The following is a 17,927-nucleotide window of genomic DNA, read 5'->3' as shown; positions in this document are numbered from 1 at the left end:
CTGGAACTCACTCTGTAGACCAGGCTGGCCTCAAACTCAGAGATCCGCCTGCCTCTGCCTCCCAAGTGGTGGGATTAAAGGTGTGCCCCACCACTGCCCGAGAAGAGTTTTTTTTTTTTTTAAAGTTAAAAACAGTGAAGTGTCAGTTTTAAGATCAAATGATGCCTACTGTGTGTGTTATTTTTTTTCCCTATTATGTGGGTAATCAGCTTAGATTCTGAGGTAAGACTGAAAAATGATGGAGGTCAGTTGACAATGAGAAACACCAAGGGGTCTAACCAGGATAATTTGAGTTTCTTCATAGAAGAGATTATTTGGCTAGGCTCAGCTTAGTGCCCTAGCATAGGGTATTTCTTGGTTCCTATGGAACAGGGACATCCTCTAACAGTAGACATTCTGCCCCTCCCCATCCTTGCTCCTCCCTCTTCTTTTCTCTCTTCCTCTGTGAGAACATCAAACTCACAGAGAGTCTTTCTGCCTATGCCTCCAGAATGCAGGGATTCAAGGGATGTGTCTCATGCCTGGCGGTAGACATAATTTAAAGAACACTTCAGTTTCATTTGACTTTAGTGGCTTGTTCCGCTTCTGTTGCCTCCTCTGGCAGTTTCTCCTCTTATCTGACCTATTGACATCAAAAGGTTCAGCTTCCTCAGCTCACAACTCAAGGGTGCTTCTCTGATATGACTATGTCAGGAAAATAAAAGCACATTGAAAGAGTTTGTTAAGTAAAAGTAAGAACCGACCCCTGAGCTGGGCTGTGGTGGCGCACACCTTTAATCCCAGCACTTGGGGCAGAGGCAGTAGGATTTCTGAATTCAAGGCCAGCCTGGTGTACAGAGTGAGTTCCAGGATAGCCAGGGCTACACAGAGAAACCATGTCTTGAAAAACCAAAAACCAAAAACCAAAAACCAAAAAAAAAAAAAGAACCAACCCTGCTGCCAAAGGGCTTTCCATTTGGTAGATGGAAAAATCTACAGATAAAAGACAACCTTCACACAGATGGCAGAGACAGCAATAGAGAAAACACTATATAAGGGGCCCACAATGAGGAAGTAGGACATTTATTTCTTTTGTGCTTAGCTCAAGTCACATCCATATTCTCAGTAACTTGCAAATCCTCCTGTTTTATGGTTCAGGAATATGATGTTACCAGACACTAATGCTTTGTGTCCTGTGCAGTTACATGTACAGAAGCGAAACTGGGCTGAGGAAGTATGACTTGGAAGCTCCTGTCACTGGGCAGAATAAAAGAGACTGCTCTGAAAGGCCACTGGTAGTGAACCTCAAAGACAGACAGAATTGACTAGATACAAGTGGAAACCCATGTAGGTTGTGGGGCATAACATGTACAGTGTAGTAGCGGGAGACAGAGTGCTCTGGAGAACGGGACAGTGGGCTTGTAGAGTAAAGGAAGAGAGGAATTTCACTGAGCACAGGTCAGGTTGGGAGCAGAGGATCATGGGTCTCATTTTCCCAGTTGGGCTTGGACTTTATTTCATAACTCCTTTAATAAGCCATGGAAGAGGAATGATATGACCTACAAGATGACATTCATAGGGGATGAGGCATGGACTTGAGAGAGGGAGAGTCTGTCATCAAGAGAGCTTGTGGTCACCAAGGTACTCAGAACTGGTGCACAGTACGTTCCACTTTTACATCCCCACATTAGTCCTGAGGAACAGGCCTTGTTTTGTGTGTGAGAGCAACTGTGTTCCTACATGCTCTCATTTGTGCTTGGCCTCTAGAGGCCATGGAACAGCCTCGGGTGTCATTCCTTAGGCGTCATTTCCCTTTTTTAATGAGACAGGGTCTCTCACTGATGCTCACAAAGTAGGCTTGGCTTGGTGACCAGTGAACAAAGCTCTACACGCCCAGAACTGACGTTACAACCACGTGCTGTCTTGCCCATTTTTTTCTTTATGTGGGTTGTAGGGATGGAACTTACGTTATTATCCTTGCAAAGCAAACACTTTATTGACTAGGATATATCCTCAGGCCCCAGGAACAAGCATCTTTAATGTCATCTCCCTATTGCAGACAGGAAATCTCTGAGAGGTTACATAATGATCAGGATGGATAATCCTGTGCTGGATGTGACCTGGGTGAATACAACTCTACTATTGTCTCTTTATGATACAGTATTTGATAAGAGCCCAGCAGCCAATTTGGGGCAGTTTTTATTCCCTATTAAATTAATTTAAAACATTTTCACATATGTGAATAATAAATAACCCCCTTTCTTCTCTCTAACCCCTTCCAAGTCTTCCTGCTCTGTTCCCTCTCAAATTCATGGCCTCCTTGTCTTTATTATTGTTACAAATATATATGAATAAATATATAAATACCACCTGGTGAGTCCATTTGGTTTGATTATATGTGTATGTCTTTAGGGCTGACCACTGGGTAATGGATAACCAATTAGGAGCTCCATCCTGGGGAAGACAAACTCTGTTTCTCAGTAGTCATTAATTACACCCATAGGTCTTCATCTACAACATTTCCCTTATCCATGTTGGAATATTAATTGGTGTTGTCATTGTTCAGGTATTGTACAGTCAATCATATTGTGGACATTTCATGGCTGTAGCTCCCCTGCCATGTCTACAAGATACAATTTTGAAGCAGAAGTCCTGGTCCTCTGATTCTTAAAATATTTCAATCCCCTCTTCTGTGCTATTTCCTGAGCTTTAAGATATTAGGGATTATATTGAAGATGCACCATATCAACTGGGACTGGGCATCCCATGACCAACTGTTCTTTACATTGACTAGATACATTGTGGTTTTCTGTTGGTCTCAGTCTGCTACAAGTAGAAGTTTCTATTTATGCTGCATGGTACCTAACAACAGCCCAAAAACAACCTGGGAAATTGTTCTTTTTTAAGTGTGATAGCTCATGTGTCAAAGCCTGAACTTATCATCAGTGCTGGTAAAAGAGATGTGAGAGCAGTTGTCTGAAACATCCTTGCCTAGGGCCTGATGCCAGGGCTCAACTTGTGACCTTCTCTCTTCTCTGTAGTTGAAGTTTCTCAGGCAAGCTGGCATTCAACGTTGCTTTCAAATTCCTTAACCTAGGCTTTTATTTTGTTTCTAAACACACACACACACACACACACACACGCGCGCGCGCGCACACACACACACATATATTCATTTAGTCATACAAACATTGAGATCTCATGTGCTTGGTGTAAATTACTTTTGAGATACTTCTAGCAAACTTCCAGGTATTGGGAAGTAGAGTTGAGACAAGGAGGTTCCCTGGAAATCAGTTGTTGATGAGTTATTTATCTTTCTAGAACTATCCTCATTCTTTATGTGAGCACCCTTCCCTGTTTTGCTACCTTGGCAGTTGTGTCATAGAACATTGTGTGTGTGTGTGTGTGTGTGTGTATGTGTGTCTATTTTTGGAAGGGCATGCAAGCATTTTGACTCTATAAAAGGTTTTAGTGCACGGTTAAACAAGTGTATAGTGAGGATCTGCTTAGACAGTGTGGGTCATTCCAGTGACATTTCTCTTCTATTTGCTGCAGGTGACAAGAAGTACATCATGGGGCCCAAGCTTTCCACTCTTGATGCCACTGTCTTTGGACACTTGGCACAGGCGATGTGGACCTTGCCAGGGACAAGACCAGAACGGCTAATCAAAGGCAAGCAACACTCCCCTTCATGTTGTAGGAGTTGCAGGGCTGGGTGGGTGGGCAGCTGCATGGGGATATGGGTGCAGTGAGAACCAGTGACACCCACAGTTCTGTGTTCCCAGCGTGGAGCTAATTTTGCATCCACCCCTTTCAGTGTTTCGCTCTCTTGGTAGAATCTCTGCCAAGAGAGCAGCAATAAAGAGCCTGGATAATTTAGGACTGTTCCAAAGCCAGGGGTGTGGGTGGCCTGGGTGGGGAAGTTTTCTGCTTTGGAACAAACATCCAGGACATGGGTGGCCTTGTTGTGTGTATGAGTATGTTAAGGTGGGTTTTAGCTGTTGACAGAGCCACCACGTAAGCTGCTCTTGCAAGTGCTTGACATTGTGGACATTCTTCTTAATTTAGATGAAGATGAAGACAAAGATGAAGATGAATAGTCAGCAATTCTTAAATGCACATGTGGTGGGTTAGTGGGATGCACAGCAGGCAAAGGCCCCTGCTACAAAGCCTGACACCCAGGGAGCCATCTCCAGAACCTACATAGGAGAAGGAAAGAACCCGTCCCTGCACGTTGTCCCTGACCTTCCCCATGCCTTTGAAAATAGAGAAGTATAACAAAAATAGAGTAACATACTAGCTGTTCATATAATTATCAAGTATTACATATTTAACTGGAGAAAGTGTAAAAAAGATAGAATTTTTTTTTTTTAAATTGGAAGTGTAAACTAGGCACGGTGATTCACACCTGTAGTCCCAGAACATGCAGGCCTAAGGCAAGAGAATGGTAGGCTCAAGGCCAGCCTGAGCATATGTTGAGATCCTGTCTCACAGCAGACAAACAAACAAACACATCTGTGACTCCATCATTCACAGAGAACTGTTGATATTGTACTACGTATTTTCATGTTTACAACTGTGTATACTTTAAAAAGCTGGACCCATAATGCCGATGCCGTTATAACCTGAAGTTTTAAAATAAACTGCATTTTAGTCTTCCCCTGCTATTAGATATTCTTTAAGAATGAATTTAACAGTTGTGTAATATCTTATCCTTTTTCTATATCATAATTTATGCAGTCAATATTGCTTTGTATTTGTAGGTTGTTTAAGATATTCTTGTTAGTATTCTTTTCTTTTTTTTAAGTCTTAAAATTTTTGTGCATGTGTGTGTTCATGCATGTGTGTGTTCGATGTACTGGTGCCTGTGCATGAATGTGCATGTGTGTATGTATGGAGGCTCAAAGGCGACATTGGTATCTTGCTCTCTCACTTTCAACTCTATTTCTTTTTAGAGACAGGTCTCTCACTGAACCTCACTGACTGGCTAGGCTGGCTGCTCAGTAAACATTGGGATGACAGACACACACCTCCATGTAGACATTTACATGATTTCTGGGGATCCGAACTCGGGTCTTCAGGGTTACCAGGGCAAGCACTTCACTAACTGAGGAAGCCTTTCTCTACCCCCTTTCCTCTTACAGTAAATCAGGCCTCTATAGTGAGCACACAATGGTTTGTATATATGCACTCAGCCATTCCCCTCACTCCTCCCTGAGGCTAAATCCTAGCTGGGGATTGCTTTGTTGAAGGACTGATGCTTCAGCTTTGTCCGCTTTCTAGCAAGGCCAGAGCATTTTCTGCACTTAGGAGGAACTAACTATAATTTGTCTTAAAATTTTGACCGTTTTTGTAATCTGTGTCATCAGTAATAGTCTTTCTGCTTTTTATTGGCATGTACTATGTAAGATTTTCTGTTAGTTTTAAAATTTTTATTTATTTTGTGTATGTGTGGGGAGGGTGCTATGTATAAGAACAGGAACATGTGGCACATGTGTGGAGATCAGAGGACAACTTATAGGCATTGGTCCTCTTTCTATTACATGGGTTTTGGAGATCAAACTCAGGTTGTCAGGGGTGGTAACACTTTTGCCTGCTGAGGAATCCCACCAACCCTCATTGAGTCATTTTCTATAGTGTGTGTATGCGCGTGTGTGTGTGTGTGTGCGCGCACATGTGCGTGTGCATGTGTGTGAGTGTGTGTGTGTGTGTGTGTGTGTGTGTGTGCGTGTGTATGTGCGTTCATCCTCATTTTTACCGTGCGCTGCTGATCTTGGAGACAGTTAATCTTGGATTCTGGGTTTGGGTGATGGTGTTTCCAGTGTCAATGAAAATGTTCACAGATTTTTTTTGATTATTAGGGATATTAAGGTGATAAAACTAATTACTTTTTTTTTTTTCTTGAAAAGGCAGTGGAGGGTATTTTCACTTGGGAAATTCCAAAAGAAGATTCTTTATTCTTGGACTCTAGGATTGTCTTCTGGGCAGAGGGACATTCAGCTTCCGAGGTGTCAGACAGTGGCACTTTAGTTTTTTTTTTTTTTTCCTTTACTTGATTAGATCTTCAAATTAGATGTTAATACATAATGGTTACCAGTTGAATTCCAAGAGAACAGGCTAAAAATGTATGTATTTCCCCTTTATTGATGTCCACTATCACTCCCACAGGCTAACCAATGTAGAAGAGTTAATGTAGACTCTTTTTCAGGCACAAATGTATATATTCATGGTTCTGGATTGTTTTTTACTATTTATTTTAAACAGTGGGCAGTGCTGTGTATATGACTCTCCTGCTTATTTTACCTTACTAGAATCCTTAACAGCTGTACAGCTTTCTATTGAAGAGGTAATTTATTCAATCAGCTGCTACTGATGCACATTCACCTTTCCTTTTTTTTACCATCTTCCCTCTCCTTCTTTTCTTCCTGTGCTGATATGTAATGCCACGCTTAACACTCATATGCACGTAACTTTATACACTGATGATTTTATTTTAGTAGAATGGGGAACTCAAAGTGGAACTCAAAGCCAACAGATATGCACACTTAAAGTTCAAATAAATAATATCAAAATGTTCCCAAGTAGGCTATAGCAATTAACCCTTTACCAGGCACATAGTGCAATGCTTGGCTTCTATATCCTCATCAACAGCGGATGTTGCCACACTAGTCTTTAACCGTTTATACTCTACAGAGCATAAAATTGTTATCTGATAGCCCAGTACGCTTTGAGGAAAAACAATGTTTCTATTCATGAAGCTTACATATTTAGCACAGGCATTTATGTTAATACAGTGTTTCTCTCTCTCTCTGTTTCTCTCTGTCTCTCCTCTCAACATCTGCTTCTGCTGCCCACACTTACAGTTTTTTTGGTTGGTAGCATGTTAAATGTGTCATCTGATGGGAAACTTGGCCCTGGGAAGGAGAGCTGAGCAAGGTAAAGGTAGATCCCAAGTCTAGATGTTCACTCTTTGTTTCATTCTTTTTGAGAGGCAGGATGTGATGCGTAGTCTCCCAGTTCTTGTTCCTCAAGGCAGACCCTCTCAAGTGTCCAATAGAATCACCACTTCTTCTGCCATAGTTCACTGCTGTTAGGGAACGGTTCCTTTCCTCTCATTATTCCAGGAGGGAACACTGTTGGTCCATGACAAATAGTGCAAAACGATTACTTCCCAGGCCAGTCTCTCTACTCCGCAGACGGTAGGATCGTGGTAGGGACTGAGGACGGTGGGAATTCATATGAGCTCTGCAGAGGGGTAAAGCAGACTGTAGGATCATGGTAGGGACTAGGGACTGTGGGAATTCATACGAGCTCTGCAGAGGGATAACACTCTTTAAGGCTGTGTTATTCACAATGAAGACCATGTCAGTGTCAACTGATGTGATTAGCAATCTCTATGTTCTCACACAGAAGTGGCATTCATGCCACACCACTAGGGGACAACTCTTCTGGAAGAAAAGTTAACGACGCAAGGGAAGTGAGGCAGCCAGTGACGGAGCTGCAAGTGCTGCATGCCTCTAGATCTTATGGCTAGAGCCTAATTTCCTTTTCTTTCTCTCCTTGCTTTCCCTTTCTCGCCCTCTCTTTCTCATCCTTTTGTTTTCTCCCCTCTCTCCTCCTCTTCTCTCCTGCCACTGTTTTGTTGTTGTTGTTGTTTTTTGTCAGTGTTAGGAGTGAAGTCCAAGGTTTCTCACGACTAGGACAGTGCTCTTTAACCATGTCTTCAGCCCTTTCTTTTTACTTTTATCCTTAGAGACACAGTCTAATAAGACTGTTGTCCATGGTGGCCTTGAACTCACCCTTGTGGCCCAGATGTCTTAGTTACCATTCGATTGCTGTGAAGAGACACCATGTCCATGGCTACTCTTCTAAAAGAAAGCATTTAATTCAGAGCTGGCTTACAGCTTCAGAGGCTTCGTCTGTCATCATCATGTCAGACAGTGTGGCGGCTGGAGAAGTGACTGAGAGCTGCATCCTGATCTGCAAGCAGAGAAAAAGCCTGGGACTGGCATGGACTTTTGAACCCTCCAAGCCTACCCACAGTGGCACACTTCCTCCAACAAGGCCACACCTCCTAATAGTTCCAATTCTTTTAAATAGTGCCATTGTCTGGTGACTAAACATTTAAATATATTAGCCTATGGGGGCCCAGTCTCCTTCAAACCACCACACCAGGCAAACCTTGACCTTCTGCTCCTCCTGCCTCAGGCTTCAAGCAGCTGGGACTATAGGCCTGTACCACTAGGGTAAGATTCTCATTCTCTAGGGTTCCTTAGGCACAGCTCCTGGGGGATGGATTTGGTTAAGTTGAAGAGAGCCATCTGGGACCTCCACTATCTCTCTCTTGTGAGGTCTTTTTCTCTTTCTTGCTGTGGCTGTAACATTCCTTTATAGTTTTTTGGTCACTGGGATTATCTGTGGAACCTGGGAAGATGTCACATTGCTCTTCCTGAAGGAGAAAATGGAACATTTTATATGTGTCTCCTTAAGGGAATGAGAATGTGGGATACATGGGATAGCAGGTAACGAACGAACGACAAGTCAGGTACGTCAGATAAGTAGAAAAGAGAAATTCAATTAAAATGATAGTTGTGATTACCTCGGATGTGTAAGTGCTCTGTTTTCTTTATGTGTTAATACAGTTTCTATCCACAGACTGGTAGTCTTCCAAATTATGTTTTGTTTTGTTTTTTAATAAAAAATAAACCAGGGTAGTTAGACTGTAATCGACAGAGCCGTCAGTGTAGAAACAAATCAAATGACTGTGACAAGGGACTGGAGGAAATAGTTAGAGTGTGAGACATCCACATAATGCACTGGAGATGACCATGGTTGCTGTACTGTGATTTCAGAGGTCCTCACTCTGTGTTGTCAGTAGGAAGGATCAGGCATAGACTCTAGTGAGTGCAAGTCTATGTAAATTCTTGAAAGTATTTTCTCTAAGAGTAGACAAATGTTATTGAGAATGGGTTACTGGAAATTCTTTATTTTGATTATTGAAATTTCCTAGGTTTTTAAACTAAACATGGGTTACATATAGAATAAGTGAAATATTTATATAGCTATAAAGACATAGTCTTACAGTAAGAGATGGTCAAATACTATTTATAAGCAACACTGCCATCTAGTGGATCAAAGGCAAAACTCAGGCAATTTTTTCATTTTTCTTTTGGAATTGGGAAACAGTGGTTAGATACTATATCATATTTATAATTGTGTTAACAGCTGTTTAAATTAAAATATTTAAAAGTAAAAACACACATTTTACTATATGTGTTTGTAGGCACACTTATCTGTAAGAACAATTCTGAACTGTTTATGGAAAAATATAAGGCATAGTTCTTGATATTTTTAAAATTTATTTTCCTTTTTTCTTTTTATTGAAAATGATTCTCTGCTCATACGTTATATCCTGATTATGGTTCTCTCCCTCCACTCCTCCTGATTTCTCCCCAACTCTGCTCCCCTCTGGATCCACTCACTTTCTGTTTCTCATTAGAAAAGACCAGGCTTCTAGGAGATAACAGCCAAACGGGACAAAATAAAGTCTAATAAGATGAAGCAAAACCCATCACGTTGCAGTTGGACATGGCCACCCAGCAGGAGGAACACAGTCCTGAGAGCAGGCACGGGAGTCAGAGGTCCACATGTTCTCACACTCAGGGGTCCCAAGACACCCAGCAGGAGGAACACAGTCCTGAGAGCAGGCACATGAGTCACAGGCCCACATGTTCTCACACTCAGGAGTTTCAAAAAATGCTAAACTCAAAGCTATGATAGACACAGAGGAGCCAGTGCAGACTCAATAGGCCCTGCGCTGGCTGCTTCAGTCTCTGTGGGCTCCTATATGCCTTGCTTAGCTGATTCAGAGGGCTTTGTTCTCCTGGTATCCTCCATCCACTTCTGGTTCTTTCTGCCCTCTCGTTTGGAGGTTCCCTGAGTTCTGGGGAGAGGGATTTAATGGAGACATCCCTTTTATCCCCCCGCCCCATGTAATGTCTGGCAGAGGGTTCCTGCATCTGTTACCATCTGCTGCTGGAGGGAACGTCATTGATGATGACTGCATAAGGCACTGACCTGTGAGAATGGCAGAATATCATTACGTGTCATTTTATTGATGATTTTTTTTTAGACCAGTAGTATCTGGTTTTACCGTAGGTCCCTGGGCTATCTAGTCTCTGGTTCTTGGTCACCCAAGCTGTGTCAGGTATGGATTCTGTCTCTTTGGAGTGTGCCTTATGTCAAATCAGACATTGGTTGGCTACACCTATAAGCTCGGTGCCATCATTGCCCTGACGTGTCTTGCAGGACAGACAGTAGGTCAGAGGGTTTGTACCTGGGTTGGTGTTTATAAATTGACTTAAATATAAATGAGTGGTCACATTAGTCCTTTTGATACCCAGGCATGAAGTGGTAATTGTCTCACAAAGCCAGGTGGTTAGATGGAGCTGTCAGTTTTTGCACACTGCCCTCTGCTTCTGTCTGCTATCGGGTACATTGCCTTTGTCCACTCAGCCTGCTCACTGCCTTTAACTTCTCTTACTTTAAAAAACATTTACTGTGCTTCTTCTAGGGTGTAGTTTTGCTACTTACGTTGGTGTTTTCCATCTGTTATCCTTTGTAGGGCTGGATTTGTGGAAAGATATTGTGTAAATTTCATTTTGTATATCAAACAACTTTTATAATACTCATTTTTACTGTTACAATATTTTATAAATTTTAAAGAATATGATAAAAAACCCTAAAAGGTATGGCAGGTATGGAAGGGGGGGTCTCTGGGAGAGGAGAGACAAAAGGGAAAGAAGAATGTTATATAATTCTATTTACTTAAAATATGTTTTTAAATGTTAACAAATGCAGATAAATTAAAATTATGTATCTTTTCTCATCATAATGCAACACAACTTAAATCAATAGATAAAAAAACATTTACTGTGAACCTAATAATCCAAATATTAGCCGGGTGGTGATGGCACACACCTTGAATCCCAGCACTTGGGAAGCAGAGGCAGGCGGATTTCTGAGTTCGAGGCTAGCCTGGTCTACAGAGTGAGTTCCAGGACAGCCAGGGCTATACAGAGAAACCCTGTCTCAAAAATACAAAAAAAAAAAATTTTTTTTTGACAGTATCTCTGTGAAAAAATAGTTCTAATATCCACCTGGCTTCGTTCTTCCACATTACCTGGGAGGCCCAGTAACTCTGTCGTGTCCCCGTCATATCACGAACTAGGTGATTTGTATGTAAAAGTTTTTTTTTTTTTTTCTCATTGGGAAGCCCATGGTCATGGTGTGGAGGACTTGTGTCTTAGGAGGGCCTGTTTCCTGGTTCACAGACAAAGAGCCTCCTCACTAGGTCCTCAGATAGCAGAAGGAACACTAGCTGAGCCTTGCTTTAGAGGTTTTGTTGTTGTTTTGTTTTTTTGTTGTTGTTTTCTTTTGGTTTTTATTATTATTCATTTTGCATCCCGATTATAGTCTTACCTCTCAGTCCCACCCTCACAAGCCCCTCCTGTCATCACTACCCTCTTCCCTTCTCCTCAGAGAAGGAGAAGCTCCCCATGGGTAGCAACCCACTCTGGCACATCCAAGTTGCAGCAGGTCTAAGCATATCCTCTCCTGTTGAGTCCAGCTAGGGGAAGGGGATCCAAAGGCAGACAACAGAGACACCCCAATCCAATTATTAGGGTACCCACATGAAGACCCAACTGCACATCTGCTACTTATGTGTATGGATTAGATCAGACCATGCATGCTCTTTGGTTTAGTCTATGTGAGCAAGCCCCTATGGGCCCAGGCTAGTTGACTCCGTAGCTCCTCTTGTGATGTCCTTGACTTGTCCGGCTCCATCAATCCTGGGGTTTTAATCCTAGTCATGAGGGCTCATCTCATCCTTACCACCTCTTGACAACATCTCCTTGGGAGTTTGGATCGTAACCCTTGGATCCCTGGGGATGGGGAGCACAGACACTCTGATCACAGCACTGTTAGGTCGTTGCGTTTGAGAACTCACTCTCATTTCTCTTCACGCTGCAGGTGAGCTGATCAACCTGGCCATGTACTGCGAGAGAATCAGAAGGAAATTCTGGCCTGAGTGGCACCATGATGATGACAACACCATCTATGAGTCTGAGGAGAGCAGCGAGGGCAGTAAGACGCACACACCCATGCTGGATTTTAGCTTTTACTCAAGGACAGAGACCTTTGAAGACGAGGGGGCTGAGAACAGTTTTTCCAGGACCCCAGACACGGATTTCACTGGACACTCTCTCTTTGACTCTGATGTGGACATGGATGACTACACAGACCACGAACAGTGCAAATGATGCTCCATCCTGGACCCTCTTCCTCAGGAGTCACCACTCCCTGGGGTCAGTCTGGTTTCCCAGATAGAAATCCATCTGAGCTGCAAGGAGACCTTCAAGCTTGGGCCAGTTTTAACATGCTAACTGGACTATAAGCCGCCTTATTTCTTTCTTTTGTACAAAGAAAAACACAGAACCATTCAGATGGCTCTGTCTAAAACAGACAAAACAAATATCAGCATGGTACCTGAAATCCATTTTTGTTTTCATTAGAAAACCAATATTGTGTGGGAGGGCAGGTACTCCAGTGGGTTCTCAACTGGGTGTTCGTATAGATCCTTTTAAACTGAGGACTTGGTTGTCAGGTGGATTCTTGACCATCTTTCATCGACTGGAGTTTTAAGTAATGAGAAATACCATCAGAAAAGACGTAGGAGCTTATGTCCCCTGGCTGCTGTTGTACTTTGTGTATGTACTTGTATGTGGAGACAGAAGTCAAATGAAGTCCACCGATATTCAGTGGATGGCTGTTATGTGTGCGGCTCTGAGTGGGGTGCTATGTAACACGAGTTTCATTCTCAACCCTGCCGGTGACTAGCTGTGTGATTCGGAGCAGGTCCTTTAACTATTGTGTGCCTCATTTCTCCCACCTGTATGGTGGGGGTTACAATCCTCTCCACCTACCTACCTCACAGGGGTGTTGTGGGGACTCACGTGGCAACATTAGTGTAATGCTTCAAACCTCTGGAAAGTGGTGCAACATGAACCTATTCTATTCTTCATTGTGCTTCATACATGTTAGGGTCTGAGGGCAAAGGACTTTTGTACTTGGGCACCAAGCACAGTCACTTGCCGAGGCTGTGCCGATGAAACACACACAAAGCCAGTTAGGACTGTGTCACTGTTTCTCCTTGTGACTTTGCTGGAGGAACTTTGGGAGGAACTTTGCAAATCAGCAGCAGCTACGCATGGTGCCCATGGTCCTCGGCTCTGTGCTTTACAGAACAGCATCTCTCTCTTTGCCAGGTGCATCAGAATGTGGCTTTGCTCCTCCGCCCCCAAGTACTAACTTACTCATGATTGTGCTTAAGGATTTGGAAAAGATAAAGCGTAGGACCGTGGAAGGTTAGCAGAGATAAAGGAGAGTCGTTGACTTGGTAGGCAGAAGCTTGTCGACTGTTGTGGATTCTTTTGAAGATGGAGATGTATTGGAAAGAGAAGCATGAAGGTGTTCCTTGTGTCTGAGTCCCCTGCAGTTTCCTTGTCAGGTGTCTCCCTGTTGTTGGGTGACAGCATGATATCACTGACACCAAGTCCTAGTGTTTCATGATTGCTCATCCCTTCCCATCACCCCTCTCCCGTTCTCCTCACCACAGAGCCTCTCAACTGGTGGGATTTCTCTGTATTTGTATTTGTCTCTGAAGACAGCATTGGATAGCTTAGGCAGTTGTGGGGCAAGGGTTCTGGGATGGCTGTGCATTTGGGCTTAACAGATTTCACAGCACACCAATGGCTTTCCTTCTTACCAGCAGGGTAAGGGTTACTTTACCTAGGGTTTAAGAGGCCCTCTGAAGATGGAAGATTCTGAGAAATTAGTGTAGTTTGCTGGAAAAGGAAACTCCTTTTAATGTAGCTGTTCCATGAAAATCTTTAGGGTGTTGTCCATTTTCAAAGAGGCAAACAGGAAGTGTTCTGAAGATGTTTGTCACTTAGGCAGCCATAGGGCATATGGAACTGGGGATAAAGTTGAACTCCTAAGTTAGAAATTCTTACCTGTAGAAAACTTAGCTATGAATATTTTTGTATTAAAAGTGTACATGAGTAGGTATGCTTGGGTGTCAGTGTCATTTGGGTGTCTCCTGGTGCTCAACTGGTGGCAGGTCCGTGTGACTAGGGAAACTCTTGAATAGAACCTGGAGAGGAGGGCTGTGGACTTGACTCTGCACACATTTTCTTGCTTGCTTCCCTTTCTCGGTTGGAAAGAAATGCCTAACACTTTGCAGATAAGCACCCTGATTTTACCGAGTGATGCTGTCCCTGTAAGGGTGTTCTCAGTATGAGCATGCGCATGAATAGCTGCTTTTACAGAGCGGTGCTGCCCCTGTAAGAGTGTTTTCAGTATGAGCATGCGCATGAATAGCTGCTCTTTTATGCATTACTTGGAGTGAACCTCCTTAGATAGGCAATGGTTTTTGTGAAGTTGTAGGGCAACTCACTTGACCCAGGTACCCTTAGGGGGGGTGTGATGAACGGGCATGGCCAAGTAGAGTCATGGGTACTTGGGTTCAAGCCTATAGCTTGGTACATGCTATACATGGGTACCAGCTTATAGCTGGGTACAGATTTGAAGAGAACCTGAAAATATACTCCTGTATCCATCTTCCTTATGGGTTGTTAAAACAAAATGACCAAGACAAAAATCACAGCCCTGTGGGTCTTTATGGGAGGCCTTCACTTACTTATGTGCTGCCCAGAGTTGAAGTCCTGTCCAGTTTGGTGAACAGGTGTGCCTTATAAGGAAAACAATGAGAAATTCGGGAACATTTTACTCATTTGCTCAAGTCACATACACCTCCACCCCCGCCCAGAAAGTAATTGAAGGAAGCACAATCCTTCCCCGCCCCCCCCCAAAGAAATGTAATTTTATTTCTAAGTGACAATGAATTCAGCACGTTCAATCCTCAGAGACTGGTCAGGGCATCAGCTGGCTTACAGCCTGTCTCCTTATCCTCTTCTTTACCTGGGACTCTATCTGGAGAGTTTAGCAAAGTTGCAGATGAGGACGAGAACTGCTTGCTAATGATAGGATCAACATGTTTCCAAAGATTCTTGGTGGAAACTGACTGCCTGTCTGGATCTCCACTGTGGATGCTCGAGCTCCCATGGAGACGGCTTCCCCATGAGCAGCGGTTAGACTTCTGCCTTGGCTTCTGGCTACTTTCCATCTTCAGTCGGACAACAGCTTCATGTCGCTCCTTGTCCTCCTCCAGTCTCTGTGTCCGCGTCTTCTCCACTGCAGCCCTCCTCCGCTCCCCCTTCAGCCGCTGGTCCTCCAGCTTCTTCTTCCGTGCCTCCAGATGCCTCTTGCTCTCTCTAGCCAGATGCTGCTTTATCATGCAGCTAGCTGTTTTTCTCAGTTCCTCATGGTGTTCTCTGGCTAGAGGATGCTGGGTCATCAACCCCGTAGCACAGGTTGGGGATCTGTTTTGTTTCCTGAGTGGTTGCTAGTTTGTTCTGAAACTGTAGAAGTGGGGCAGCTGGGGGCAGTTCTCTTTTCTTGTACTTTATAGCCATCAGACGCTGGGTTGCTCTGCGTAGAGCCGTCACCATCAGCTCCCTGCTCCGCCATGGTGCTCCGATGACGCGCCACAATCTTTTATATAAATAGATACTTTTGGTTGGACAGAAAACCCAGGTTCCACATGTTACTTTGAACCTTTTATTATAGAAACAAAGCTTCTCACATGTCTCCTTCCCACTCCACAATCAGTATCAATGAGCAGTGGTTATAATGCTTTGGATCCATCAGGACGGTTAAAAGGGCAAAATACATTTATGCAGAGTTAGACTGTGTTGCCAGGTCTTACCATTTTGCTGTCCTATAATCAATTGTGACCATTGACACAGCCAAGGCTAGGGCAACAAGATCATCGATCACACACTCAGAACAATTTGGACTTGAGCTCTATTGCAGTGCGGATCAAGAGTGTCTTCCTGTGTACACAGAGGTGTCACATATACTTGTGCCATCTGAGTAGTCCCTTACAAGAGAACCCCCGAGGTCTTCTCTGTTTCCATCACATACCATGTATCCAAACAGTAAGACCCACAACTGAAGTCTTTCCCCTTGCCCTGGAGGGCTCTTGCTATCACACCACCTTGGCTTTTTTCCCTTATCAATCCATGTTTCTGAGCAATTGCCCCATGTTTCAGCACCAACAAAGCCCAGCCTCACTCTGAGTGTTGGATTCCTATATCCCTCACTACCCACATCTCGCCAGGCTGGTTCAGACCAACTCAGGAGACCTTCCCTTAGTTTCTATCCTATATATAACAAGATGGATATACAAATTACCAATACTCCCCTCTCTGTCTTTTATTATCTTTAAAATAACTTCTGTTCACTCATTCATCCACTCACTCAGCATGTGCTGAGCATCTACTCTCTGTCTGACCCTGGGATACACACTAGGAATAGAGTTAGCTGACAGCAGACATGACATTCTGACTTCAGAGCATCTTCTTTTGTTTAGATTTTTGTGGTAACCTTTACATGCCCAGGCTTTTTCCACATCCACCTCACACATCCCACTGGAGTTAATCTTTGGACAACTTTTGGTCTCTAGTGGGGTATTTATTGGCTCAGGCCAAGGCTTCCTTAAGGTTTGATATTCTCACTTTCTTCACTTGTCTCCCAGGACTCTCCACACAAGCCTTTAGGGCACCAGATCCATTTATTACTACCTACACATGCCTCCCATGTTCCACCTCTGTGCTTCGGGTCATGACAGTCCCTTTGTTGAAATGCCCTACCCTCTGGCCCCAATCACCCATCTCTTAAGGCCCAACTTCATCAGTTCCGCTTGAAGAATTCCCAACTTATTATCATCCCCCTTGCCTCTAAAAAACAAAACACTTATCATTTCTTTCCCTGAAGGCTAGATGTGAAAAGCAAGCTCAGAAAGTGGGCCACATTCCATGAAGTAATGGGCTTTCTTTGTGTATTTCAGTGTTTCTATTGATAATCTAATGAGAGTCCTAGGCTCTATTCCCAGAAAAGTGCATATATGCAAATATCTAAAATTTTACATATAAATTCAAAGATTTGGAAAGTGGAATTGCTCTTTGATTCCTTAGGGGGTCCACAGACCCCAGATGAAGAAGTTTTGTTCTAATGAGTCACCGAATGACACTGTTGGTGTTGTTCTTGCCTTATACAACCAGGGAGGACAGAATTGGAATGAGAGGTGTGAGAAGTGATGTCTATTGTTATCAACACTGAGTAAGTGCTGAACGAAGGAGAGGGGGAGAAAGAACAGCTGCCTCACATTGTTTAAGAAAATATCTTTGTTCAGACAGATTTGGGATTTTTATTTTTATGTTGTGTGTACATGTCTTTGTGGATGCATGCACCTTTGAGGGTGTACAAGCCAGTATGGGGAACTGGATCCTGCCCAGCTGGAGAGATAGATGTTTGTGGGACCTGGATGCTGGGATTTGAATTCTGGCCCTCACTATTGAGCAGCAGTCGCTCTGAACCACTCAGCCATCCCTCTAGCTCTGGATTTACAGTGCTGAAAGCGGTGTAGTTTCTTGTTGCTGTTATTGTTTTTTATTTTAACCACTTCCAAAGCTGATGTAGCAAAATGAGTTCAGGACCAAGGAGACATGGTTCTGCCCTGAAACTTACCACCTCTGAGTGGGTAAGCAGCTGTTTGAGGACTGAAGGTGGGAAAGAAGTGGTTGGGTCTTTTTCTTTTGTTGTTATTTGTTTGTTTTCCTTATGAAATAACATTTATGCAACAAGTTTTCCTGTGCTCATTTTTTTTAATGGATCAATTGCTGATTGTATTTTCAATAAAATGGTAATGCATTATGTTGGTAGGGATTAGCTCAGTTTATTCTTGCATTAAAAAAACCATCACT

At 43.3% G+C, this 17,927-nt stretch overlaps 1 protein-coding gene across 1 annotated transcript in view; it reads left to right on the top strand.

The window, feature by feature from the left end:
- The window catches only part of Faxc (failed axon connections homolog, metaxin like GST domain containing), a 74,454-nt gene extending 56,569 nt beyond the window's left edge, over positions 1-17,885 (top strand). The window contains exons 5-6 of the mRNA XM_031366492.1: positions 3,535-3,651; positions 12,013-17,885. Coding sequence (XP_031222352.1) covers positions 3,535-3,651; positions 12,013-12,302 — 407 coding nt within the window. The 3' untranslated portion in view covers positions 12,303-17,885. The remainder of the gene's footprint in view (positions 1-3,534; positions 3,652-12,012) is intronic.
- Positions 17,886-17,927: the final 42 nt, after the last annotated feature.

This window comes from Mastomys coucha, unplaced genomic scaffold, assembly GCF_008632895.1.
Source record: "Mastomys coucha isolate ucsf_1 unplaced genomic scaffold, UCSF_Mcou_1 pScaffold14, whole genome shotgun sequence".
Classification (NCBI taxonomy): domain Eukaryota; kingdom Metazoa; phylum Chordata; class Mammalia; order Rodentia; family Muridae; genus Mastomys; species Mastomys coucha.
The sequence above is the reverse complement of the archived record's forward strand: the minus strand, read 5'-3'. Positions and strand labels throughout refer to the sequence as shown.